The 26875-nt window shown below is 34.2% G+C and overlaps 1 protein-coding gene across 4 annotated transcripts in view; it reads left to right on the top strand.

Annotated features, from left to right (window-relative positions):
• The window catches only part of CCSER1 (coiled-coil serine rich protein 1), a 1332111-nt gene that overhangs the window by 133511 nt on the left and 1171725 nt on the right, over window positions 1–26875 (top strand). For all 4 annotated transcript variants that reach the window (XM_057546975.1, XM_057546973.1, XM_057546976.1 and 1 more), the window contains exon 2: window positions 17847–19211. In XM_057546975.1, coding sequence (XP_057402958.1) covers window positions 17888–19211 — 1324 coding nt within the window. In that variant the 5' untranslated portion in view covers window positions 17847–17887. The remainder of the gene's footprint in view (window positions 1–17846; window positions 19212–26875) is intronic.

A 26875-nucleotide genomic window follows, 5' to 3' on the forward strand; every position in this document is an offset into this window, starting at 1 on the left:
GGTGGGAATGTAAACTGATATAGCCAGTATGGAGAACTGTTTGGAAGTTCCTTAAAAAACTAAAAATAGAATTACCACATGACCCAGCAATCCCACTACCGGGCATATACCCCGAGAAAACCTTAATTCAAAAAGACACATGCACCCCAATGTTCATTGCAGCACTATTTACAATAGCCATGTCATGGAAACAACCTAAAGGCCCATCGACAGACGAATGGGTAAAGAAGATGTGGTACATATATACAATGGAATATTACTCAGCCATAAAAGGAACGAAATTGAGTCATTTGTAGAGACGTGGATGGACCTAGGTACTGTCATACAGAGTGAAATAAGTCAGAAAGAGAAAAACAAATATCATATATTAATGCATATGTGTGGAATCTAGAAAAATGGTGCAGATGAACCTGTTTTGCAGGGCAGAAATAGAGACATAGATGTAGAGAACAAATGTATGGACACCAAGGGGGGAAAGTGGTGGGGGGGGGATGGAGGTGATGGGATGAATTGGGAGATTGGGATTGACATACATACACTAATAGGTATAAAATAGATAACTAATAAGAACCTGCTGTATAAAAAATTTTTAAAAACTTTTAAAAAAATAAGAAAAAGATATACTAACTGAGCACCATTGATGGGATTGGATGCTTTTCAGTTTTTATATTTTCCTGTATTCTCCATATTTCCCAATTTTCTAACTTTGCGATCAGAAATGAATTTATATTTAAAGGCTATATTGTTGGAACACTTTGCTTTCAATATGAAAAAGACATATTACTTATGAGACAATATTTAATCATAATTTAAGACTTTGGGTATCTGTTTTCCATTTATTCCATATTGACTTTACTATTATAATGGTTATTTTGAGTAGCACTTCTTTCCCCAGTTAGAACAAACAACAAACAAATTAACAACAATATCAAAAAAAAAAAAGTAGGAGACAAAAACCCTAGGTATTTTCTTTGATTCCTCTCTTTCTCTCACCCCTCACATCCCATCCATCAGCAGTTCTTGGTGCTCCCCTCAAGATAACCAAGTCTATTACCTTGTTTATTTGTACTATGAGTATCCAAACCAGGCCACCGTCATCTCTCCTTTGACTATTGCAGTAATTTTCTAACTGGCTGGCTACTCCTACAACCCACCCTCCACCAAGAGGGTATCGCTTTTAGCTCGCTGATGGGCTTGCCCTAGCAGTTGGAATAACATACAAGCATATTACCAAGGTCTGTGAGGCCTTATGGGATCTGGCACTCTACCTTCCTGACCTGCCTCATCTCATACTCTCATTCCCTTGCAAACTCAGGCTTGCCCTGGGGAGTTTGTCTTTGATGGTGCCTCTGCTGGAAATGCTCTTCCCACTGATCTTCATTCATCTCAAGTATCTTCACCTCCACACTTTCCCCTTCAGTTTTTATCACTTTACTGTGATCCTGCAATTATTTTTTATGTAATATATATGACTATCCAAGATGATCTATCTTGTTCATTTGATTTCTTGCTTACATTCTGTCTACCTCAGTGCAATAGTTGCTCCATCAAAAAAAGACCTATTGTCTCTTATTCTCTTCTGCATCCTCTGTGCCTAGGAGACAGTGTGGCTCCCATTTTTGAATTATTTGAATAGAAGAATCCACTGAGCACTTTGTGTATGCTAGAGCAGTGGTATTCAGACTGTAGTATAATAACCCAGGGTCTCACAGTCTTCTCCTGGCCTATTTGTACACGCATACATTTAAGAGAATTAATTTCTCAACCCTCAATTTCCAGTTGTGATTTTCCATATAATTTCCTTGCTTGAGAAGCTTCTGATGTTTGCCAGTTCATCTTCCTTACTTTGCCTTTCACAATCTCCCACTGTACAAAAAAGAATAAAAAGGCAAACTTCTCATCTCTTCTGAATCTTTCTAGGATGCATTGTCTAGTCTTTAAAAATCTCTGGGATATCAATCGAGGTTTTAATTCTTCAGGGAGTCCCTTGAGCACTTCCTACGGACATGTTGCAGGGGATGATGTCTTATTTCACAGAGGCAATATTCCAAGTCACCCTCCTCCTTCCTCCCTCCACCTGCCCTCCTCCTTTTTCTATTAGATTCCAGAAATGAGTAAGTGAGAATATTGACTTGGAGTGTTAACAGGTTTATTTGATGATTTAAACCTTTTCTTCTGAAGAAGAATCTTCATTGGCTGGTTGGTGTGACATTGAGGATTGCTTTTTCCAGTTAGATTATAGTGAAATACATTTACATATCTTTTCCTTAAACCAAATGAGCTAATTATGCTGCTTGACAGTGTTAATGAAAATATGTTTAAAGCACATACAGCATATATAGCCTGCCAGAAAAATACGTCCTTTGCCATATTTAAACTAATGGGAAAATTGTTAGTGTTTAAAGTGTGCTAAGGATTATATAGATTTTCAATTTAATAGAACAAGTTTGAAATTATTGTGTGAAATAATGTGATCAACATAAAATTATTCAAGGTAATCTCAGCATAAAATGCACTTGAATAGAAGAAAAATAAAAAGAGAGTTTGTCTTTCACATACAATGTTCAGATTTATTATGTCTACCTTTCCTCATTTTCAGGCTAGCAGTACAGTTCTTTTTCCTAAGGGTTTGTGGAAGGGTATGATCCTATTCTATTTAGATATATACTCATCCACATACACGCTATCTTTTTTTAAATTAAAATTTCTTTCTCCTTCCTTCCTTCCTTCCTTCTTCCTGCGTTGGGTCTTTGTTGCTGTGCGCATGGGCTTTCTCTAGTTGTGGCAAGCGGGGGCTACTCTTCATTGTGGTGCGCGGGCTTCTCATTGTGGTGGCTTCTCTTGTTGCGGAGCACGGGCTCTAGGGTGCACGGGCTTCAGTAGTTGTGGCACGCAGGCTCAGTAGTTGTGGCACATGGGCTTAGTTGCTCCGTGGCATGTGGAATCTTCCTGGACTAGGGATCGAACCTGTGTTCTCTGCGTTGGCAGGTGGATTATTAACCACTGCACCACCAGGGAAGTCCTGATACACGCTATCTTAACTTGTAGCTCACGTAGAAGCAAAGAAGCCTTATTAAGAGAAAATTCTAGAAAGGGTATTGCTTCAATAGATTTCCCATTCAAGGCATCAAATTCTTGACATGGATAAGTTTCTATTTCAAATTCTTGAAATAGAAAAGTTGGATTCACTTTATATAATTTTGTAGTAATACAAATCGCTAACATTTATTGTGTGCTTCCTCTCTGTTGGACACAGGTCTAAGCACTTAACGCACATTAGCTCTTTTAATCCTCATAATAGTTAATTCTGTTATGGCAGGTGCTGTTTATTTCTTCATTTCACACATAGTGACACTGAGGCTAAGAGGGAGATTAAGTAGTTTTTTTCAAAATTAATGAGTGTAAAACAAAATTGAGTTATTTGTAGTGAGGTGGATGGACCTAGGGACTGTCATACAGAGTGAGTGAAGTAAGTCAGAGAAAAGCAAATACCGTATGCTAACACATATATATGGAATCTAAAAAAAAAAAAAAAACAATGGTTCTGAAGAACCTAGGGACAGGACAGGAATAAAGACACAGACATAGAGAAAGGACTTGAGGACACGGGGAGGGGGAAGGGTAAGCTGGGACGAAGTGAGAGAGTGGCACTGACATATATACACTACCAAATGTAAAATAGATAGCTAGTGGGAAGCAGCCGCATAGCACAGGGAGATCAGCTCGGTGCTTTGTGACCACCTAGAGGGGTGGGATAGGGAGGGTGGGAGGGAGACGCAAGAGGGAGGGGATATGGGGATATATGTATACGTATAGCTGATTCACTTTGTTATACAGCAGAAACTAGCACACCATTGTAAAGCAATTATACTCCAATAAAGATGTTAAAAACAAGCAGACATGAAAACAAAATTAATGAGTGTAGAAACCAGAATCCAAACCAGAAATGTGGATTCTGAAATTTAACCTATATATTTTACAGGACAAAACCAGAATGAGATTTTAAGATGTTGAGAAGAAAGCCAAAAAAAAATTTTTGCGATAGCTTTGACCCTCATTCTGTAATCCATTATATTTTTATTTATTTAAATTGTATGCTGCATGCTATCTACAGACATGGTATCCCAATACTGTTACGTGGTTTCTCCATAAGCAAAGCAAGCAGGGGCCCCTGTAGGTTCTTCTTTCAGTTTCTGGAGAACCTTCTTGTTGTATGACATTCTTTCTTTACTCTTTTTAATCTTGGATGCCTGCTTCTTTCTTTGAATATTTTATTATGAGTCACAGAATGTTCTTAGATCCTACTTACGCCCTTGTTTAATATTCAGTCTTGGACATGCAGCTGTTGGCCTAGGAAAGTCTGTAGGATGACACAACCATTTCTTTCTCTCCTGCCTCCCTCCCCGCCCCCATCTCTCTTTTGCTTGTGAACTCAACACTTTGTACATTCTTTGCTAATGGATGCATTTTTTTTCTGCAGAATTAATATTCCTGTGACCAGTTGTTTAACTTAAGAGTCATTTAAAACTCCTCTTGATACCTGGCAGTGGCTCTGTCATTGGAATACTGATTTGGAATACTAAGCCTCTCCCAATTACACACTGGTAGGGCAGCAATTGCATTAAGAATAGTGTCATTTAATATAATATTATTGTCACTCTGTTTTGTGCATTGAGGCGGGAAGATATGAATTCAGAATTTGTCTTCAGCATCATAAATACATGATTCAAATCTCAGCTTTACCTCTCAGACCCCACATTTGTTTATCTGATAAGAATAATTATAGTTACCTAACAAAGTTGTTAGGAGGATTAAAATGAAATAACATATGCAGTCACTAAATATGAGGTCACCTCTTCCAGTGATATGTGACTAAATTTTTTAAAAAGCCACATAGGGGAAACAAGAAAAAATCTTTTATGTTAATATAGCTTCTTGAAAAGAAAATTTATTTTAAAGTTGTACAAAAATGGTAGCAATATTATATAGATGTATCAGATGCTTACAGAGCAAGAGTCTTTTTGTTTGTTTGAAATAAGGACATGTCTCTGGCAATGACAGAGTCTCTACTTTTGTTTGGATTAGTTAATTCCATTATCAGGAACACTGAGCTCTATAAATGTTAGTGCAGCTGTTTGTCTTTGAATGAGGTACTTAACCAATCTGGATTTCAGTTTCTTCATCCTCAGAGAGGAGTACATCTTCCAAATGTCAAATTCTATTCAGTAGTTACTCTCCAAGGCAGAACTCACAATTTCTAAGATGCAAAATCTCCATGTAGTGACAACTCAAGTCAGGCACGTCTCGTTTGCTACCAGCTACTACAGCTAGAACCCTTTTGGCATAAGCATAGGTCCTTCTCTCCTGGGTTCTTTTTTACTAATTGTTCTATCAAATTAACAGTGTATAACTCAGCATACATTCAGTATCAGTTAGTCACTCCTTATAGCGGTCTTTGATGAGGGACCATAGTCTCACAAGGAGACCACTTAGTAAATTTATTAAGTTTTTTTTTTTTTTTAAGAAAGAAATGGGCTGAATTTATTATGTCCCTTTTGTTGTAATATATGTTATATATAATTCCTCCTAAAATAAATAAAATTTTAAGTTAAAGAACAACTTAGGGGATAAAATATGCTTTAATACAATTTAATAAAATCTTTTAATTATATTTTACAGACCTAGAGTAAATCTGTTAATTGTTTTAATATTAGGCTTTTCTACCAATTTAAAATTTATCTCAACATAATCTGAAATAATTTCAATCTGATACTATATTATATCTGAGGATTTTATTACTAAAATATTATATGAAATAGAAGTCATGCCTCTTTTTCCCCTAGATTCTAAAATCTATATCCCTGTTCTAATTCATGAATTACAAAAAACAGAATTTTTAAATAATGAAAGTTTGAAAATATGTATATGATTTAGTCAAGTTCAGTGATTACACAGGCAAATAGAAGATAAGTGGAAGAAAGAAACTTACTATCATATTTCTAATTTTATCATGTAACAAATGGACTGCATTCCCAGATGTACTTTTGCTCTTTTTTATAAAATACACTATACCTGTTTGTTTATAATGGGACATTATTTTTATCTTCCTATTTATGGGATAATACTGAATCTAGTTTGTTATTAACTTTGAACTAGAAAAAATGATATTCAGAATGACATTGTACTGTCAGGTGTGTGTATATATCCTGCATTTCACAGATTTTATGCATGTATTTTAATGAATTAGAGGGCCTCACAGAATTCGTCTATTCAGTCTTCTAGTTTTATGAATGGGGAAGCAGTTCAAGAGAAATTATATCCACAGATATATTGTGAAACAACGTCATTGCTGAATGTGACCATTATATGTTGAGTTCAGAAACAACACTTAAAAAAAGGGCAAATCTAAGATTCTGTTTTTAAAATGATTCTGACAGAATTTGTACTTCATGGCAACATATAACTGAATGGAAATTGGTATATTCTTTAATACGCTACCATTTGTATTATAAAGAATACAACTACAATAGTATTTATAACAAAAGCGAGGCAGTAATGATTTGAAGATATACTCATTTCTTTTTTTCCCCTTTACCAGACCAATACTGACTTTCAATTTATTCATCTAACATTTATATTTGAACTGGACCATACATTGAAATATTTGATTCTGTATTACTCCATGTGCTGATTTGTATTGTCAAGTGTCTGTATTACTGATATTTTGTACACAGACCCAGACATACACATATTTGTGAATGTTGAGTGTATTAACTTTTAAATTTAATCTCCTAATATGTATTCTAATTTGTATTTCAAAGATTCTTTTCCTCCAGTTTTTGTATTATCTTACATTGATACATGATTTTCCTTATTCATATCTGTGTCTGTGACCATGAGCTGTTCTGTGCAATATTGTAAGAAAAATTTTTAAATTAAGTGATAGATATTTACAACATATAACAGGAACAAGATATGCTACCAGCTTTATACACCTTTTGCACTAATTTTTTTCCTACAAAGCAACATATGATCTACTATTATTTCAAAAACAATGAAAAAACTATTGGCAAATAAATAATAAATTTGAATTGATATATATGAATGTGAATTTCCTTTAACAGATGCCTTATTATGTAGTCTATATAAAAGTTAAAAACTAAAAAACTCTTATTTTTGCTAGAAAAAAAATTTACTTTGAAAATGCATTTGGAGACTTTAATTTTTCATTTACGTAAAAGTCTTTGTGATATTTTTAATTAACTGCCCAATAAATCTTAAATTGGTTTTGAAAGTTACAAGAAAAAAAATTGACTTTAGTGCTAAAAAGGAAGATTGTCTACACCCTCTGCTGGTTTGTTTGCACAACTACAGGTTATTTATTTTAAACTTGGTCATTTTCTTTTCAGTAAAAAATAAAATATGAGGCAAATCCAGTGATTTTAGTAGTTAGAAAACAAACTGTTAATAAATGTCTAAATGAAGCATTCCTTTGAACTAAGGGAATATAAACCGACTTGTTTGGTTCGTTTACTAGCCTTGGAAAGAATTATATAATGGCATCAATTTATTGTTAATGAGTAAAAGTCATAATGTCACGTGCTTCCAAATCATATAATTCCAATTTTTTAGCCAGCTATATAATCTGTGGTGGTTTAATGTTTGTATTATGGAAATACTAAAACATTAAAAAGATTGTGAAAAGCCTGGAACAAATTATTTGTGTCTGAACTATCACTGACAACAGTTAGATGAGTTATCATATGGCAAAGGAATAGTGAGTTTTTTTAAAAGGAAGGAAGTAGCTTTCAATAGTGAAATGAAATAGAATTTGAGTTTTTAGAAAAGTAAATTTCAATTTATAAACATACATTTTGGACTGATGGTCACATAAAACATGAATTTTAGTGTTAAAAATATAGGTTCATGAAAAATACAAAGTCTTTATATTAATGTAAGGATTCTTGGCACTTCTGTAGGTCTTATTTATTTAAATACTTTGTGTTACAATTTAAAAGATTTGAAGAGTTTATTAAAACACTCAGAATTGATTTTTGTATTTTGTCATATTTGGTCAGATTATTTTTATAAAAATGGTTTCCCACATTCTCATTCTCTTTCAGAGGCAGCTACTTTATTAATTTTTGTATACCCTTCAAATTACTTTTAACACATTTACATGCCTATAATTATGTAATTTTGATAGGCCATATGTTTTTATACTATTTTAACTTGAATTTTGTAAGTTTTAATTATAAAAGTAATTCATGAATTTATTTTCATTGTTGAAACTTCATATTATTTGTTACATTGATGCCCCATTGATGATAACCCCCAGTACAAAAGCCCTCTTCAAGGATAATTCCTGTTCACACTTTGAAGTACATCCTTCCAGATTTTTTCCTATGCATTTACACACGTATGAATCTGTAGAATATTTATTATTTAAAAATTTTCATAATACATTTGTAATTTACATAAGTTGTATATAACATATCAGTTAAGTACTTGATTTTATTAATTAAATGCCTTGGAAATTTTTTTGTCAGATAATATCTTTTACCCTATATGTTTAGTTCTTGTCTGTTATGCTGTGAAATAGATAATACCATATTTTACTTTTTCAAGTCTCCTGTTAATGGACATTTATATTATTTTTAATTTCAACTGTTATAAACCTGCCTTGAATGTCTCTATATATGTTTCTCATGTGTCTGTGTGCAGATATGTGAGTATTATTCTAGGGTAAATGCTGAGAAGTGAAATTACTTAATTTGATATTTTGATACATAATTTTCTACAATGATCTTAACAATTTGGACTCCTTCATAAGTGTCTATATGTACTCCTTCATTCGTTCAAACTTGATATTATTTAGTAATAAAATGTTATGGGGGAAAAATAATATCTGTGGTTTTCTTGATTAATAATGGAGTTGAATATCTGTTCATATGTTGATTAATGATTTGTGTTTCTTCCATGAAATTCTTATCTATATTCTTTGTTACCTTTTTTTCCTATGTGTTGTCTGTTTCTTACTGGCTTGTAGGAGCTCTTTCTGTATTCTCTAATTACTAACGGGTTTCAATATGTTTTTATATATTCACTGGTAATTTGTATATCTTCTGGGATTTGCCTATTTATATATATATTGCCCATATTCTTTGCCCATTTATTTTTCTGTTTGAATTGTCTTATTCTTATTGATTTATAAGAATTCTTTGTATATTCCAGATATCAATCCTTTGCCTGTTTTATATGTTTCAAATATTTTTCCCATTCCTTAGAGAAATCTACAAATAGTTGACTGGCATGGAATACAGAAGACCTGCCACTGTCTCGAGGTATCAATAAGTGTTCCAGATCCCATGGGATTCATCTGAAGCTAGATGCCATTTTCAACCACATCCTTGATTAGCTTTACCCCTGTCCTATCATGCCTTCTTTCCTTACCTTCTCTTGAGAGTAATTCTCCAATAAATTGCTTGAATAAGGATTCCTTGCTAAAACATAAACAAGACGAAAAGACAACCTTCAGAATGGAAGAAAATATTTGCAAATGAAGCAACCGACAAAGGATTAATCTCCAAAATTTACAAGCAGCTCATGCAGCTCAATATCAAAAAAACACACAACCCAGTGCAAAAATGGGCAGAAGACCTAAACACATTTCTCCAAAGAAGATATACAGACAAACACATGAAAGGATGCTCAACATCACTAATCATTAGAGAAATGCAAATCAAAACTACAATGAGGTATCACCTCACACCAGTCAGAATGGCCATCATCAAAAAAATCTAGAAACAATAAATGCTTCAGAGGGTGTGGAGAAAGGGGAACCCTCTTGCACTGGTGGTGGGAATGTAAATTGATACAGCTACTATGGAGAACAGTATGGATGTTCCTTAAAAAACTAAAAATAGAACTACCATACAACCCAGCAATCCCACTACTGGGCATATACCCTGAGAAAACCATAATTCAAAAAGAGTCACGTGCCACAATGTTCATTGCAGCTCTATTTACAATAGTCAGGACATGGAAGTAACCTAAGTGTCCATCGACAGATGAATGGATAAAGAAGATGTGGTATATATATACAATGGAATATTACTCAGCCATAAAAAGAAACGAAATTGAGTTATTTGTAGTGAGGTGGATGGAGTTAGAGTCTGTCATACAGAGTGAAGTAAGTCAGAAAGAGAAAAACAAATACCGTATGCTAACACATATATATGGAATCTAAAAAAAAAAGAAAGGTGGTTCTGAAGAACCGAGGGGCAGGACAGGAATAAAGGCGCAGATGTAGAGAATGGACTTGAGGACACGGGGAGGAGGAAGGGTAAGCAGAGACAAAGTGAGAGAGTGGCATGGACATATATACACTACCAAATGTAAAATAGCTAGCTAGTGAGAAGCACCTTCATAGCACAGGGAGATGAGCTCTGTGCTTTGTGACCACCCAGAAGGGTGGGATAGGGAGGGTGGGAGGAAGACGCAAGAGGGAGGAGATATGGGGATATATGTATATGTGTAGCTGATTCACTTTGTTACAAAGCAGAAACTAACACGCCATTGTAAAGCAATTACACAGCAATAAAGATGTTAAAAAAAAAAAAAGAATTCCTTGCTTAGGCTCTGCTTCTAAGAAACCTAACCTACAGCATTGCAAGGAGTTTTTTTTCCAAAATAATATTTTAAGACCAAACCAAATTCTCCAATGTAAGAAATAATAAAATTTTCTTTATTAACAAACATATATACTTTTGAATGTGTGCTATCCTCTTTAAAGTTGCATACTTGTTATGACATTTTCATTGTTCAACAAATTTATCAAGTTCACCTTGTGAGAATCATGTTCAGGGTCTGAGACAGTCTTTGCATATTCATAATATTGTCAGTTATTTGCTTCTTTAAGTCTGGATTATTTTGTTGAAAGTAAAAAAAATAATACTGAATAAGTGAACTTAATATTTACTTAATAAAAAATTGAAATGAATGTAGGCAGTTATATATATGTGTATTAATTAGTGTATTAGTTCCAAGCCCCAAGCCCATTGACATATGGGTACTCTGGCCTCTAACCTTCCTTTTTGTCCTATTCAAGATTGACTGGAAATGACAGTATTATTTGTCTACTAGTAGACAGAATTAGAACTTCACCTGAGAGAAGTTAGGGAGGTTATAAGCTACTTAAAATGTACTTGGCTGTGAAATAGTACAAGTATGGTTAATTTTTCTTGATAATTTATAGTTATTAAAGATTTATCATGTGCTAGACCTTGTTCTAAGTGCTTTTTGGTTTTACTTATTAGATCATCACAAAATCTTTAAGATAGTTGCAACTATTATCCTCATGAAGGCTCAGGGAGTTTAAATAACTTTTTAAGCCACTCGAAAGTCACACAGCTCTTATGTGTAGTGCTGAATTCAAATCGAGATATTTTTGCGTGAGAGTCTTCTTTCTTAACAGTTACGCATTCATTGAGTATAAATGCCAGAACATAAACTATAACGTTCTTTAAGTATAAATGTAGTCTCATTATTTACTTAGGCCTGGGTCACATGTAGATATGACTTTTAGACTCTTTTCTTCTTTCACTACTAACTTCTGTCTAATTTCTGGTCAAAATCCATTCTTTCTATGTTTCTCTTCTCCCTCTGTTGTCTCTTCTGGTCAATGAAGAACTGAGATTATATCTGGCTGGGTTTCAAGATTACATGTCTTTCTAAATATGTATTATGGTCCCTCTCCTTCTATTAATTCAGACAAGGAATGCATCTGCTTCCCTAAATCCTGCTAGAATAATCTCTTTGAAATGTATTCCCCTTCCCTATTGTAACTGTTCCCATTATCATGCAATTTAGCACCATGCCCTCTCTTTCTCTTTTTACCTAGGAGATTGATTTATTGATTTACAGATCCAATAAGGGACAATCTATCTCTGCTTACATGTAATTTTTAGGGTCAAATCATTTTGATATAAGCAAGCATTTCTGATATAAGCAGTTATTTGTTTGTATTATTTTCTTGTTTATTGTTGAAAATAACTTACTGTACTCAGTGTGGCTAAATTATATGCAAATTTAATAAATTGTTAATTAAACATATCCAATCAATTATGTGATTTCTAACTCTTGCTGTCTTTGGCCGACAGTCTCATTCTCTTCCCTGTGACGGATCAATAACCCACTTGGTCCTGAGCAGTCATCCTTTTAATGTATCTCATATTGTCCTCACTAACCCTGCTGGTTGAAGTGGCCCTTGTCCATGTGTGTCAGTGATTTATCGTTAAGAATGCCTCTATGAGTTCCGTATTTATTTAAATGAAAACAATAAAACATTTTAGAAATCCATTTAAAGATAAATTACATCATAGTTAAAGTAAAATTAGGAGTATGGGGTTAATAGATACACACTACTGTATATAAAATAGATAAGCAACAAGGATTTACTGTAAAACGGGGAATGATATTCAATATCTTGTAATAGCCTATAATGGAAAATAATCTAAAAAAAATATAAATATAACTGAATTACTTTGTGGTACACCTGAAACTAACACAATATTGCAAATCAACTCTACTTCAATTTTTAAAAAAAGATTATTGAGATGTAAATTGCATGAACTTTGTAATAGAAAGAATCTGAGCTGGAGGGCTTTCCAGCTAAGCCATAACACCTATCAGGACTCATTTAAATCTGCATCAAAATGACATAATTAGATAAGATTGACTTGGAAGCTTATTCAAGCTATTATCTATTTAATTTTGGTGAAACTTCATCAGTATTCTTTGATATGTTTACATATGATTTGTTTTCTGCCATTGCTTTCTTTATGTTGAAAGTTGTTACCTAGAGAGTATTTGGTTTCTGTGAATTTTCTTTTTATTCCATTTTCACCATGTATCATTGATTTTCTTTTAAGTGTGGTCATTTAGGCTCTACCTGGTTATTTTCTGATATCTTTTCTGAGAGAGAATAGAACTGAGACTATATTTAACTTATGCAACATTCACCACAAACACTTCAAATATTGGTCATTGTTTTTAAATTCCAATAAAAATGTATACTTTAGGGATGTTTATCATAAGGGGTTAGAATACTGAGCCCAATTTATACACCTCCACCTCCCCCCAAAATTTTTGATGATTTTTTAAACAGAGTGATTGGGGCAGATTTTGAAAAGTAGCTCATTTTCATAATCACTCTATGTGCTGTACCATCATGCACCACTTGCTTGAATGCATTTCATTAAAAAAGGAAGAAAGTGCAAATTTACTCTGTACCAAGCAGAGTGTTAAGTTTCTTAGTGATGTTGTACCTTCCATCCTTAAAGAAAAATCACTATAAAATAATTATTATCTGTGTTCTCATTCATGCTACTGGTAAGTGGCAGAGCTTGGATTTGAAACCAAAATTTTTTTTATGCTGATTGCATGTCTGTGTAAAGGGTACTTTGTTTGTGTAGGCTTGTTTTTGCAATAATATACCACTAATTTTGGGAGCGAGACAAAGGATACTCAGTACTATCTCAGATGTGGTACATCAGGTCCCTTCATCATCTTTGGCTCATAGTGAAAAAATATGAGGGCTGTCCAGATTCTAGGAAAACAGAAAAATGACAGGAAAGAAAAAGATTAAGGGGGTTTTGTTTTGTTTCTCTTACCTGCACAGATAGACATACCTGTTTGTGCATATGGTAATCAGTTTCCAAGATGATAGCTGTGAAACCCTTCAAGGTTATTTTATGTCTTAGGTTAATGCCTTTGGAATTATGGGAAAAAAGTATAATTTTTTTTTTCAGTATATCTTACTTCTTTAAGGTATTTTACTTTTATTCTAATATTAAATAGGTAACAAATTAATGATCCATATAACCCCTTGAACTAGAATTTACATCTTTCTCAACCATGCTAATTAAGAAATTCGGCTCTAATTTTATTCAGAATAGATCTGCCATATAATGTGGTGCTCTATTAAGGGTAATGATAGTGTTTGCTAAGGTTGTAGAGATCACTGAATAAAGTACTTTCTGGGAGCTTTTTGTTAAATCGTGGTGCTCAAGAACAAAGGATCCTATTTCTTCAGTTGAGATCAAACTGAGTTTCATACCACTTCTAATACAGTCAGTCTGCATCTGTGGAGGTAGTATTGTCTACAAGTCAGTATAACTTTTGTTTATTTAGACAGCATTAGAAGTATAATTAGAAGACACTGTTCTTACATACAGAATTTGTTTCTCCAAAAAAAATGTTTATGGTAATAAAGGTCCCTGGACTATGGGCAGGTCTAATTCAACCTGTATGTTTTTAGGACCTGTTACGGTTAAAGTGACTATGACTTCTGAACCAACAAACATTAGATGAGAATTGAGAAAATATATTTTATCTGATTTGGAAATTTATAAAAATATATGAAAATATGTACAAGGTTTGCTAAGGAATTAAAGGAAATTGTTATAATAATAAATTTATAATAAAAATAAAATTATCATGTTGTAATGTTGTATTTGTCTTTCATGAATTAGTTGAAGTTGATTTGATGATATATTGTTATTCAACTTGTTAACATTGTCTTCAAATGTTAGCAAATTGTAGATTATTGATTTTACAGTTTGAAAGGCTTTCAATTAACTCATGACCCTAAAAGTTGTAATTCAACATAATTAACCTTAAAATTGTAGCATTTCATTTTTGGTAGTGAGACAGAAAATATGTTTGTGTTTGAAATACTGTTGTGTTCAAGTGAAAACTTCATTTTATGAAATCCATTGACTCTGTAGGTACTAATTGTGTATTAGGCACCTGGGGTCTCAAAGCAAAGCAAAAATGGCCTTTGCCATTAACAGGCTTAAGGTAGGGACTTCCCTGGTGATGCAGTGGTTGAGAATCCGCCTGCCAGTGCAGGGGACACGGGTTCGATCCCTGGTCCGGGAAGATTCCACACGCCGCAGAGCAGCTAAGCCTGTGTGCCACAACTACTGAAGCCCACGTGCTTAGAGCCCATGCTCCACAACAAGAGAAACCACAGCAATGAGAAGCCCATGCACCGCAACAAAGGGTAGCCCCCGCTCGCCACAACTAGAGAAAGCCCGCCTGCAGCAACGAAGAGCCAATGAAACCAAAACTAAAATTAAAAAATAAAAAGAAGCTTAAGGTAAAATAGTAAAGTCAGATAGATAAACAGATGTTTACTATGTAAGGTAATACTTGAGGATGCATAAAGGAGGAGTACTAAGTCCAAAATGGAAGAGAGTAGGAAGGGGGATCAGAGATGGCATCTGGGAGGGACCATGTTGTAGAAATAGGAGTTTTACCACATCACAGTTCCTGGAAGGCCATTCCAAGCAGATGGTTCCACATCTGCTAATGCCTTGATGGTGAAAGTGAACAGAAAGTGGCAAGTAGTAATCAATGCAATTGGAGAATGAAATATGAGACATAGATTTTAAAGTCTTTCTAAAGAATATGGATAATTCCAACCTATAGATATTTTGTCTCTCTCATTTAGCTGGAATAAAGAACTTCATTTAAAAGACTATCTGTAGATAAAGTGAAACAAAAGATTTTTATCTCTAATAGATTTTATATCTATTCCATGTCATCCCATTCAGTGTATAAATATCTCTGTGTATCTATGATGTTTTTACTTAAATTAAGACAGATATATTAGTAGCACATATGTATTGTAAATGGAAGTCTGGTGGTTTTCATTAAGAATTTTATCGTAATTCTTTTTTCTGAAAATTTTTCATTAGTTAAATCCTTTGAATACTTGCCTAAGAGACATGGGATTTATTCACTCTTTTATTTTTGATTGCTGATACAGATGTAAGAAATACTAAAAAAAAGGTCAAGAAATATTTCAATATACATAAATTCTGAAGCTATTTCAAAAATAATGGTAAATATCTTGACATTAATACATTGAAGGCCATGGGTTCACCACCAGCTGTAAATCATTATGGTTGATCATGCTCTTATTAGAGCAAAATTATTCACTGGGCATTGAATGGACATAAATCTTGCCTATAAATAAAAAAATTGCAGCTGAGAATGATGTTAATTAAAGCATTATTAAGAGTGAAAGTGTAAACAAAATTGTATTATTTTTTGTATCCATTTCAGAACATCTAAGCTGGGAGGAAAATGAGATAGTTTTAATTTGTGAAAGACTTCACAAACTAAAATGTCTTTGTATTTTAAGCTTTCTTCAGCTAAAGCCTTGCAAGAATACTTAAATGTTTTAGAAGTGGTTCACACATAGTTTGATTTAAATTCAAATTCAGTGAGTGCAATTAAAGATCATCCAATAAAAATCATAAAAGGCAAATTGATTTTATATCATTTAGAACCAAATATCAAATATTTAAAAACGCCTATGTGAAAGAGAAAATATTTTCCATTTTTGTCATACACTTCCTCAAGGACATGAAAGTATTTTACTTGATCAATCTAATAATTTATCTGCAAGGATGATAAAATGGAGGGCCTGTCATTTTATGTAGTATTTATTATTGTTAGTTTGGGTTGCAATAAATAACAAAAAGAAACAGCATGATTCAAGTTGACAAAGCGGGGGTGTGCACATTATAGTTAAGGAATTAAGTGAAATTTAGAAACAAAGCAAAACAAAACAAAATAGGAACCAAATCATGGCACATTGTAAAAACCAGTGAAAAATAGCAGTCACCGTAAGAGAAAGATCTACCATACAAGTAGGAATTTCTGAAGTGGAAACATATCTGGGCCTTCAGCAGCATAAGCTCTTGGCTTTTCACTCTAGTGAAAGCAGTATATACCGTGCTGATTATGAACTGACCCTGTGGTTAGATAATGTTTAGTTTCTTAGTCCTGCTTTAGCACTTATCCGCTGAGTGACATAGGCAACTTATCTTTCTGCTGTAAAGTGACCATAGTAATATCTACTTCCATAGTTATAAGCATTAAAGGAGATAATGTTTCAAGTACTTGGTGCATCACAATTAATGAACTGCAGCTGCCACCTTCTCCTCCTCATCCTTCTTCTTTGTCTTCATCATCAATACCCTGACATTAATATGGTTCATAACTTTTCTATGCTTCTGCTTTTCTCTGCATGTAGTCTCCACTTGTCTTAGCATTACCAGTTGAGTTAGCTTTCATTTGTCTTTTCTTCACCTCATGGCTGTGGTTTCCTCATAACTTTATCTTGTTTACAACTCTACTCTAGATCCTTTATGATGTGGTTTACTTTCCTCTGCCAGTGGTCTAATTATCTCTAAACTTACTAAATCATACTCCAACGGGAAGAACCTGTTCCAATTGGTTTTTTCTTTGAGTAGAGATTCTCGGGTCAGGTCATACCTTAGTCTGGTCTGTGGTTCTGTTAAGCTCAGGTCAATCACTTGTTGAGTCCCATGGTACATCTGGTGCTGGCCAACAGAGGCAGTGGTGGGGCATTTTACCTAGAGAGCAATGATGGTGGCTGTCATATGCCTACTAAGTCTAAATAAATAAACATAAAAAGTTAAGATTAAACAATTTACCGAATTATAGAACTGGTGTGAGTAGTAAGGCTGAGTCTTGAATAGTAATCTCATGTCTCCCAATACAAATTTAGACTTCAAATATTCTTGGTCATTGTGAAGTGGTGGTACCATTATAAAATTTCTATACAAATTACTGGATATTTTGCTACATAGAAATTCAGATAATTCTTTAAGTATCAGAATTTTACTATTTATTATTTTAGTATAACAAATTCTGTGTCATGACTGAAAAACCAATGTTATGTTTTAAAATGTCTTATTTATAATTGAATTCTATTAACTTGTTCTATTTGTTTTAACTTTTCTCAGGTTGCTAAGTTGGCTATCACAGTGCAAGCCTTGGAGTCCCAATGGGGGACTCCGGATCAAGACGATCTACTCTGGTCTCCCGGTTGCCAATATTCAGAAGGAGTATTAGCAGAAAACATGATTCTCTTCCTTCTTCACCCTCCTCCAGTAATACAGTTGGTGTACACAGTTCATCTCCTTCCAGCACTAACTCAAGCTCAGGTAGTACAGGTAAACGCAGGAGCCTCTTCCGTACTCCTTCCATTAGCTTCCATCATAAGAAGGGGAGTGAACCTAAGAAAGAACCTACCAACCAGAACCTTAGTATTTCAAATGGTGCTCAACCTGGTCACAGCAGTATGCAAAAACTGAGTTTGGAAGAACATACTAAAACCAGGGGAAGACATTCTGTTGGTTTTAGCAGTTCACGAAATAAGAAGATAACAAGATCTTTGACAGAGGATTTTGAAAGAGAAAAGGAGCACTCGACTAATAAGAATGTCTTTATAAATTGCCTAAGTTCTGGCAAAAGTGAGGGGGATGATTCTGGATTCACAGAAGAACAAACTCGCCGTTCTGTTAAGCAGTCGACAAAGAAGCTTCTTACTAAATCTTTTTCATCTCACTATAAATTTTCTAAGCCAGTTCCACAGAGCCAATCCATTTCATTGGTACAGCAATCTGAATTCTCACTGGAAATTGCACAGTACCAAGAGAGGGAGCCTGTATTACTAAGAGCTTCTCCATCGTGTTCTGTGGATGTAACAGAACGGGCGGGAAGCTCTTTGCAATCTCCACTGCTTTCTGCTGATTTTACTACAGCTCAGACACCTTCAGAGTTCTTAGCCTTGACTGAAGATTCTGTGTCTGAAGCAGATGCATTTCCTAAAAGCGGAAGCATGGCATCCCACTGTGACAACTTTGGCCACAGTGATTTTACCTCTCAGATTTCTCCCAATCCTGCTGCTGCTACGAAGACAACAGTAGACCTTATGGGAACTGTTCCCTGTGCAATTATGTCTCCTGGGAAATACAGGTTAGAAGGTCGGTGTAGCACTGAATCTAAATCCTTACCAGAAACCTCTGCTGCTAATCAGAAGGAAGTGTTATTGCAAATCACTGAACTACCTGCTATGAATGCGAGTGACTCAGAGATTCACCTATCAGCAGATACAAGAAGAGGAGAACATATGGTGATACAAAATGGTGAAACAATGTTGGCAACAAGTTCCCCAAGGAAACTTGGATTTTATGAGCAACATAAAGCAATAGCTGAACGTGTTAAAGGGATCCATCCTATTTCAGATTCAAGGATAATACCCTCTTCCGGTGATCATTATATTTTAAACAAAACATCCTATGGATATGATGCAAATCCTGCCAAAGGTATGATGATTTTCTTTGTATAATAAATGATATGAATTATAATTTTCATTATAATTTCTTCAATTTTCTTATTCTATCTGTTGGAAACTACATTTTTCTTAGTTTTCACTGTTTAATATTCTTTCCTATTTATAATTTGTCTTAAATCATTTCTCTGCTTAACCTTACTTCATTCGTATCATGCCAAAAATGTAATTCATCCATGTTACTTATTTTTCTTAGTTGTGTAATTCAGATTCTGACCCTCAGAAGAAAGTGGAAGGAAATTGATTTTATTTGCAATGTGGCTTTATCTAAAATAAGGGCTATCTTTTTTATAGTTCATGATAGAGTATTGATATTTCTTAGTTAAAGAGTAGATATAGCCCAGACACAATCATTATAAAAGAAATTTGTATAATTTAAATTCTTTTTCCTATTTTAACAAAGTTTTTATTATTAAATAGGATCCATGTTTTGGCACAGAAAGAGGGAGGGAAGGTTGATTTACTCCAGTCTGTTATTTAACAGAAAACATGGTTTTTCAATATAAAATTCAGTTCAAGAGAATTGTTGAATATATAATACCTACTGGCTGTATTTGACATTTTTTATTCTTCTTTCTGTACTGTGTGATTCCTACTACCACTGCTGCCACTTTTACTACTACTACTAACACTAATAGTTCTCCCAACAATATGTCCCATTTACTGTTCTGTGCCCTTTGGATACATTAATTTATTGAATCTGGAAGTGATGGAAATCACTACTATTATTCTAACTCATTCTATAGGCATGATGATTGGAGCACAGACAGGTTAAGTAATGTGTCCAAAGTCACAAAGTTCATAAGTAATTGTTTAGGATACAATTCCTGTGAGGTAGACACTAGTATGTTCCCCATTTTATACATGAGAAAACTGAGACCAAGGGATTAGACAGATGGTAAGTAGCACAGCCAAATTACAACTATCTCAATCCAAATTTCAGGCTCTTAATGACTAGGTTGTACTACATGTCATGACCCAGGCTCTTTCCAAAACATTAAGAATAATACTAAAATATTAAATAAAATTTGTAATCAGTGAAATTATATATTATATAATGTCAAGAATCATAAGTTTATCTGTCTTACCTAACTAGTCTCTCCATGAATGTAGCAATTTTACAGTTTTAAATGCATGACTTAATTTTCCAACTGTCTTCATATTTTTTCACATTTGATAAAAAATCACTTTTACACATCTGCCTACTTTTTTCATTTTTTGTCTTGGTAGCCTTGCTTGTATTTTGGGATTTAGTTATACCTGCTTAATTCTTTAACTATAGTATAATTATAAGAATGATAATGATGATGATACTATGTGCCCAAAGATATGCTAAGCAATTTGCATGCACTGTTTTATTTAGTACTAACCAAAGATTTATGTGGAAGTTATTAATGACTAAGGTTTAGGATTAAGTTAAATAACTTCATGAAATCACATTGTTAGCAAACGGTGGACCTCAGATTAGAATGTAGGCAGTTTTTTAGAAAATTGCACCCAAAAAAGGTAAAAGTATAATTATTTTGATTATATCTAATTCTTAGTTAGAAATGGTGACTTGCCTCAATGTCAAACTCTAATTGCAAGCCATTTAACACATTAATTTCACTGAATTTGACACCATGATGCCTGTTCCTGGACATTAGGTGATAATTCATAGTATCTACAACTTGTAAAATAGAAAGAGACAGGCAAATAAGCTGGTCATATCAAAAAGGAAAAGTTGGTTGCATACTATTCTTCATTTTCATCAATAGGAGATATTCATCTGCTATTCATAAGGATTTTATAATTTAGAAGTTTAAAGATTTTAAAGCCATTTAGACAAATGTATTTTATGTAAGAAAGAGTTGCCAAATTCCATAATACTAAATTTATTCTGTATTTATTATGAAATAAGTTTAAGCTAGTATTTAATATACATCTGAATGTGCTGGGTGTACATTCATATCAGAATTATTAATGGAATTTTGACCTCTCTGGCAATTTAACTTTTACTCATTAGCTTAAAAAGTTACTGAAAAAACTGCCATATGTTGGCTTAATAGGTTCTAGCCAAGAGTCTTTAAACCCATAGATGAGCCCAAACAGAACAGTTTAATTCATTCATATATTCATTCAACAAATATTGTTTTGGTACTGTTTTAAGCACTAAGGGTATAGCAATGAACAAAATGAATTAATTCCTTCCTTCATAAAGCTTACTTTCTACTGGGAATACTCAGACAATTAATATACAAATAAATAAATGTCAGATGGTAATAACTGCTGAGGATGAGTTTAAAGCAGAAAAGAGGATTAGGAAGTGGGGGTGTGTGATTGTAGTTTGCATTTTTTTAACTTTATTCAGGTATAATTGGCAAATTAAATTGTATATTTAAAGTGAACAAAGTGATGATTTGATATATGTTACATTGTGAAAGGATTCCCCCCCCCCAATCAAGTTAGTTAATACATCCATCACGTCACATACTTACCTTTTTGGTTTTTGTTTTTGAGAAATTTAAGTTCTACTCTTAGCAAATTTCACTTATACAATACAGTGTTATCAACTATAGTCACCTTGTTATACACTAGATCCTCAGATCTTACTTATCTTATAACTGAAAGTTTGTACCCTTTTACCAAGGCAACCACTTTTCTACTCTCTGTTTCTATGAGTACAGCTTTCTAAAAAAGATTCCACATATAAGTGATACCATGCAGTATTGGTCTTTCTCTGTCTGGCTTATTTCACTTAGCATATCTTGAAGATTCATCCATGTTGTCACAAATGACAGGATTTCCTTCTTTTTTAAGGCTGAATAATATTCCATTGTATGTAGATACTGCATTTTCTTTATCCATTCCTCTTTTCTCATACTTAGGATGTTTCCAAACCTCTGCTCTTGTGAATAATGCTGCTGTGAACATGGGAGTACAGATATGTCTTTGAGATAGTGATTTTGCTGCTTTTGGGTATATTACCAGAAGATTGCTGGATCATATAGTAGCTCTATTTTTAATTTCTTGAAGAACCTCCATAATATTTTCCATAGAGGCTGCACCAGTTTACATTCTCATCAGCAGTGCACAAGGGTTCCCTTTTTTCCATATGCTCAAAAACATTTGTTGTCTTTTGACTTTTTGATAATGGCCATCCTAACAAAAGTGAGGTGATATCTCATTGTGGTTTTGATTTGCATTTCCCAGATAATTAGGGATGTTGAGCTCCTTTTCATGTACCTGTTAGCCATTTGTATGTCTTATTTGGAAAAATGTTTACTTAGGTCCTTTGCCCATTTTAATTTTTTTTTTTTTTTTGCTATTGAGTTGTATGAATTTTGTGTATATTTTGGATATTAACCCCATATAGGTTATGTGACCTGCAAATATTTTCTCCCATCCAGTTGGTCCAATTGGTTGTCTTATATTTCTTTCTTTCTTTCTTTCTTTTTTTTTTTATTGTTTTCTGTGCAGAAACTTTTTAGTTTGAAGTAGTCCTACTTGTTTATTTTTGCTTTTATTTCTTTTGCTCTTGATATCAAATCCAAAAAATCATTATCAAGATGAATGTCAAAGAGCTTATCCCCATGTTTACTTCTAGGAGGTTTACAGTTTTTGGTCTTAACTTTCAAGTCATTAATCAATTTTAGTTGATTTTTGTGTGTGGTATAAGATAAGGTCCCAGTTTCATCCTTTCGCATGTGACTGTCCATTTTCCAACACTGTCTATTGAAGAGGCTATCTTTTGCCCATTATATATTCTTGGGTTCTTTGTCAAAAATTAATTGCCACATTTGTTTGGGTTTATTTCTTGGCTGTCTCTTCTGTTCCATTGATCTATGTGTCTATTTTTACACCAGTACCATACTGTTTTGATTACTGTAGCTTTGTAATATAGTTTGAAATCAGGAAGTGCAATGCCTCCAGCTTTGTTCTTCTCTATCAAGATTACTTCGGCTATTTGGGGTACTCTTTGGTTCTGTACAAATTTTAGGATTTCTTTTTTCTATTTCTGTGAAAAATGTCATTGTAATTTTGATAGGAATTGCATTGAATCTGTAGATCCCTTTGAGTAGTATGAACATTTTAACAATATTAAGCCTTCCAATTCATGAACATGGAATATCACTTTATTTTTATTTTCTTCGTTTTCTTTCATCAATGTCTCTTATAGTTTTCAGTGTATATATTTTTCACCTCCTGGATTAAATTTATTCCTATGTATTTTATTCTTTTTGATGCAACTATAGATGGGATTGTTTTCTTAATTTCTCTTTCTTTTTTTTAGATTTTTGAATTTTATTATTATTTTTTTTATACAGCAGGTTCTTATTAGTCATAAATTTTATACACATCAGTGTATACATGTCAATCCCAATTGCCCAGTTCATCACACCACCATCCCCACCCCCCCACGGCTTTCACCCCTTGGTGTCCATACTTTTGTTCTCTACATCTGTGTCTCAACTTCTGCCCTGCAAACCGGTTCATCTGTACCATTTCTCTAGGTTCCACATACATGCGTTAATATACGATATTTGTTTTTCTCTTTCTGACTTACTTCACTCTGTATGACAGTCTCTAGATGCATCCACGTCTCTACAAATGACCCAATTTAGTTCCTTTTTATGGCTGAGTAATATTCTGTTGTATATATGTACCACATCTTCTTTATCCATTCGTCTGTCGTTGGGCATTTACGTTGCTTCCATGACCTGGCTATTGTAAATAGTGCTGCAATGAACATTGGGGTGCATGTGTCTTTTTGAATTAAGGTTTTCTCGGGGTATATGCCCGGTAGTGGGATTGCTGGGTCATGTGGTAATTCTATTTTTAGTTTTTTAAGGAACTTCCAAACAGTTCTCCATACTGGCTATATCAGTTTACATTCCCACCAACAGTACAGGAGGGTTCCCTTTTCTCCACACCCTCTCCAGCATTTCTTGTTTGTATTTTCTGATGATGCCCATTCTACCGGTGAGGTGATACCTCACTGTAGTTTTGATTTGCATTTCTCTAATAATTAGTGATGTTGAGCAGATTTTCATGTGCCTCTTGGCCATCTGTATGTCTTCTTTGGAGAGATGTCTATTTAGGTCTTCTGCCCATTTTTTGATTCAGCTGTTTGTTTTTTTAATATTGAGCTGCATGAACTGTTTATATATTTTGTAGATTAATCTTTTGTCTAGTGATTCGTTTGCAAATATTTTCTCCCGTTCTGAGGGTTGTCTTTTCGTCTTGTTTATGGTTTCCTTTGCTGTGCAAAAGCTTTGAAGTTTCATTAGGTCCCATTTGTTTATTTTTGTACCTGTTGATTTCCTCTTTTATAGCTGTTAGCAGTTGCCTTATGTATTGAGGTGCTCCTTGTCCCATTTGTTTATTTTTGTTTTTATTTCCCTTTCTCTAGGAGGTGGATCAAAAAAGATCTTGCTGTGATTTATGTCAAAGAGTGTTCTTCCTATGTTTTCCTCTAAGAGTTTTATAGTGTCCAGTCTTACATTTAAGTCTTGAAACCATTTTGAGTTTATTTTTATATATGGTGTTAGGGAGAGTTCTAATTTCATTCTTTTACATGTAGCTGTCCAGTTTTCCCAGCACCACTTATTGAAGAGACTGTCTTTTCTCCATTGTATATCCTTGCCTCCTTTGTCATAGATTAGTTGACCATAGGTGCATGGGTTTATCTTTGGGCTTTCTATCTTGTTCCATTGACCTGTGTTTCTGTTTTTGTGCCAGTGCCATATTGTCTTGATTAGTGTAGCTTTGTAGTATAGTCTGAAGTCAAGGAGTCTGATTCCTCCAGCTCTGTTTTTTTCCCTCAAGACTGCTTTGGCTATTCAGGGTCTTCTGTGTCTCCACACAAATTCTAAGATTTTTCATTCTAGTTCTGTAAAAAATGCCAGTGGTAATTTGATTGGGATTGCATTGAATCTGTAGATTGCTTTGGGTAGTATAGTCATTTTGACAATATTGATTCTTCCAATCCAAGAACATGGTATATCTCTCGATCTGTTGGTATCATCTTTAATTCCTTTCATCAGTGTCTTATAGTTTTCTGCATACAGGTCTTTTGTCTCCCCAGGTAGGTTTATTCCTAGGTATATTTTTCTTTTTGTTGCAATGGTAAATGGGAGTGTTCCCTTAATTTGTCTTTCAGATTTTTCATCATTAGTGTATAGGAATGCAAGAGATTTCTGGGCATTAATTTTGTATCCTGCAACTTTACCAAATTCATTGATTAGCTTTAGTAGTTTTCTGGTGGCATTTTTAGGATTCTCTATTTATAGTATCATGTCATCTGCAAACAGTGACAGTTTTACTTCTTCTTTTCCAATTTGTATTCCTTTTATTTCTTTTTCTTCTCTGATTGCTGTGCCTAGGACTTCCAAAACTATGTTGAATAATAGTGGTGAGGGTGGACATCCTTGTCTTGTTCCTGATCTTAGAGGAAACGCTTTCAGTTTTTCACCACTGAGAATGATGTTTGCTGTGGGTTTGTCATATATGGCCTTTATTATGTTGAGGTAGGTTTCCTTCTATGCCCATTTTCTGGAGAGTTTTTATCATAAATGGATGTTGAATTTTGTCAAATGCTTTTTCTGCATCTATTGAGATAATCATATGGTTTGTTTTTTTTTTAAACTTTTTTTGGGGTTTATTTATTTATTTATTTATGGTTGTGTTGGGTCTTCGCTTCTGTGCGAGGGCTCTCTCCAGCTGCGGCAAGCGGGGGCCACTCTTCATCGTGGTGCGCGGGCCTCTCACTATCGCAGCCTCTCTTGTTGTGGAGCACAAGCTCCAGACGCTCAGGCTCAGTAATTGTGGCTCACGGGCCCGGTTGCTCCGCGGCATGTGGGATCCTCCCAGAGCAGGGCTCGAACCTGTGTCCCCTGCATTGGCAGGCAGATTCTCAACCACTGCGCCACCAGGGAAGCCCAATCATATGGTTTTTATTCTTCAATTTGTTAACATGGTGTATCACATTGATAGATTTGCATATATTGAAGAATCCTTGCATCCCTGGGATAAATCCCACTTGATCATGGTGTATGATCCTTTTAATGTGTTGTTGGATTCTGTTTGCTAGTATTTTGTTGAGGATTTTTGCATCTATATTCATCAGTGATATTGGTCTGTAATTTTCTTTTTTTGTAGTATCTTTGTCTGGTTTTGGTATGCAAGTGATGGTGGCCTCATAGAATGAGTGTGGGAGTGTTCCTTTCTCTGCAATTTTTTGGAAGAGTTTGAGAAGGATGGGTGTTAGCTCTTCTCTAAATGTTTGTTAGAATACACCTGTGAAGCCATCTGATCCTGGACTTTTGTTTGTTGGAAGATTATTAATCACAGTTTCAATTTCATTATTTGTGATTGGTCTGTTCATATTTTCTATTTCTTCCTGGTTCAGTCTTGGAAATTTATACCTTTCTAAGAATTTGTCGATTTCTTCCAGGTTGTCCACTTTATTGGTATAGAGTTGCTTGTAGTAGTCTGTTTGGTGGCTTTGTATTTCTGCGGTGTCTGTTGTAACTTCTCCTTTTTCATTTCTGATTTTATTGATTTGAGTCCTCTCCCTCCTTTTCTTGGTGAGTCTGGCTAATGGTTTATCAATTTTGTTTATCTTCTCAAAGAACCAGCTTTTAGTTTTATTGATCT

Source organism: Balaenoptera acutorostrata, chromosome 5 (assembly GCF_949987535.1).
Source record: "Balaenoptera acutorostrata chromosome 5, mBalAcu1.1, whole genome shotgun sequence".
In the NCBI taxonomy this organism is placed as follows: domain Eukaryota; kingdom Metazoa; phylum Chordata; class Mammalia; order Artiodactyla; family Balaenopteridae; genus Balaenoptera; species Balaenoptera acutorostrata.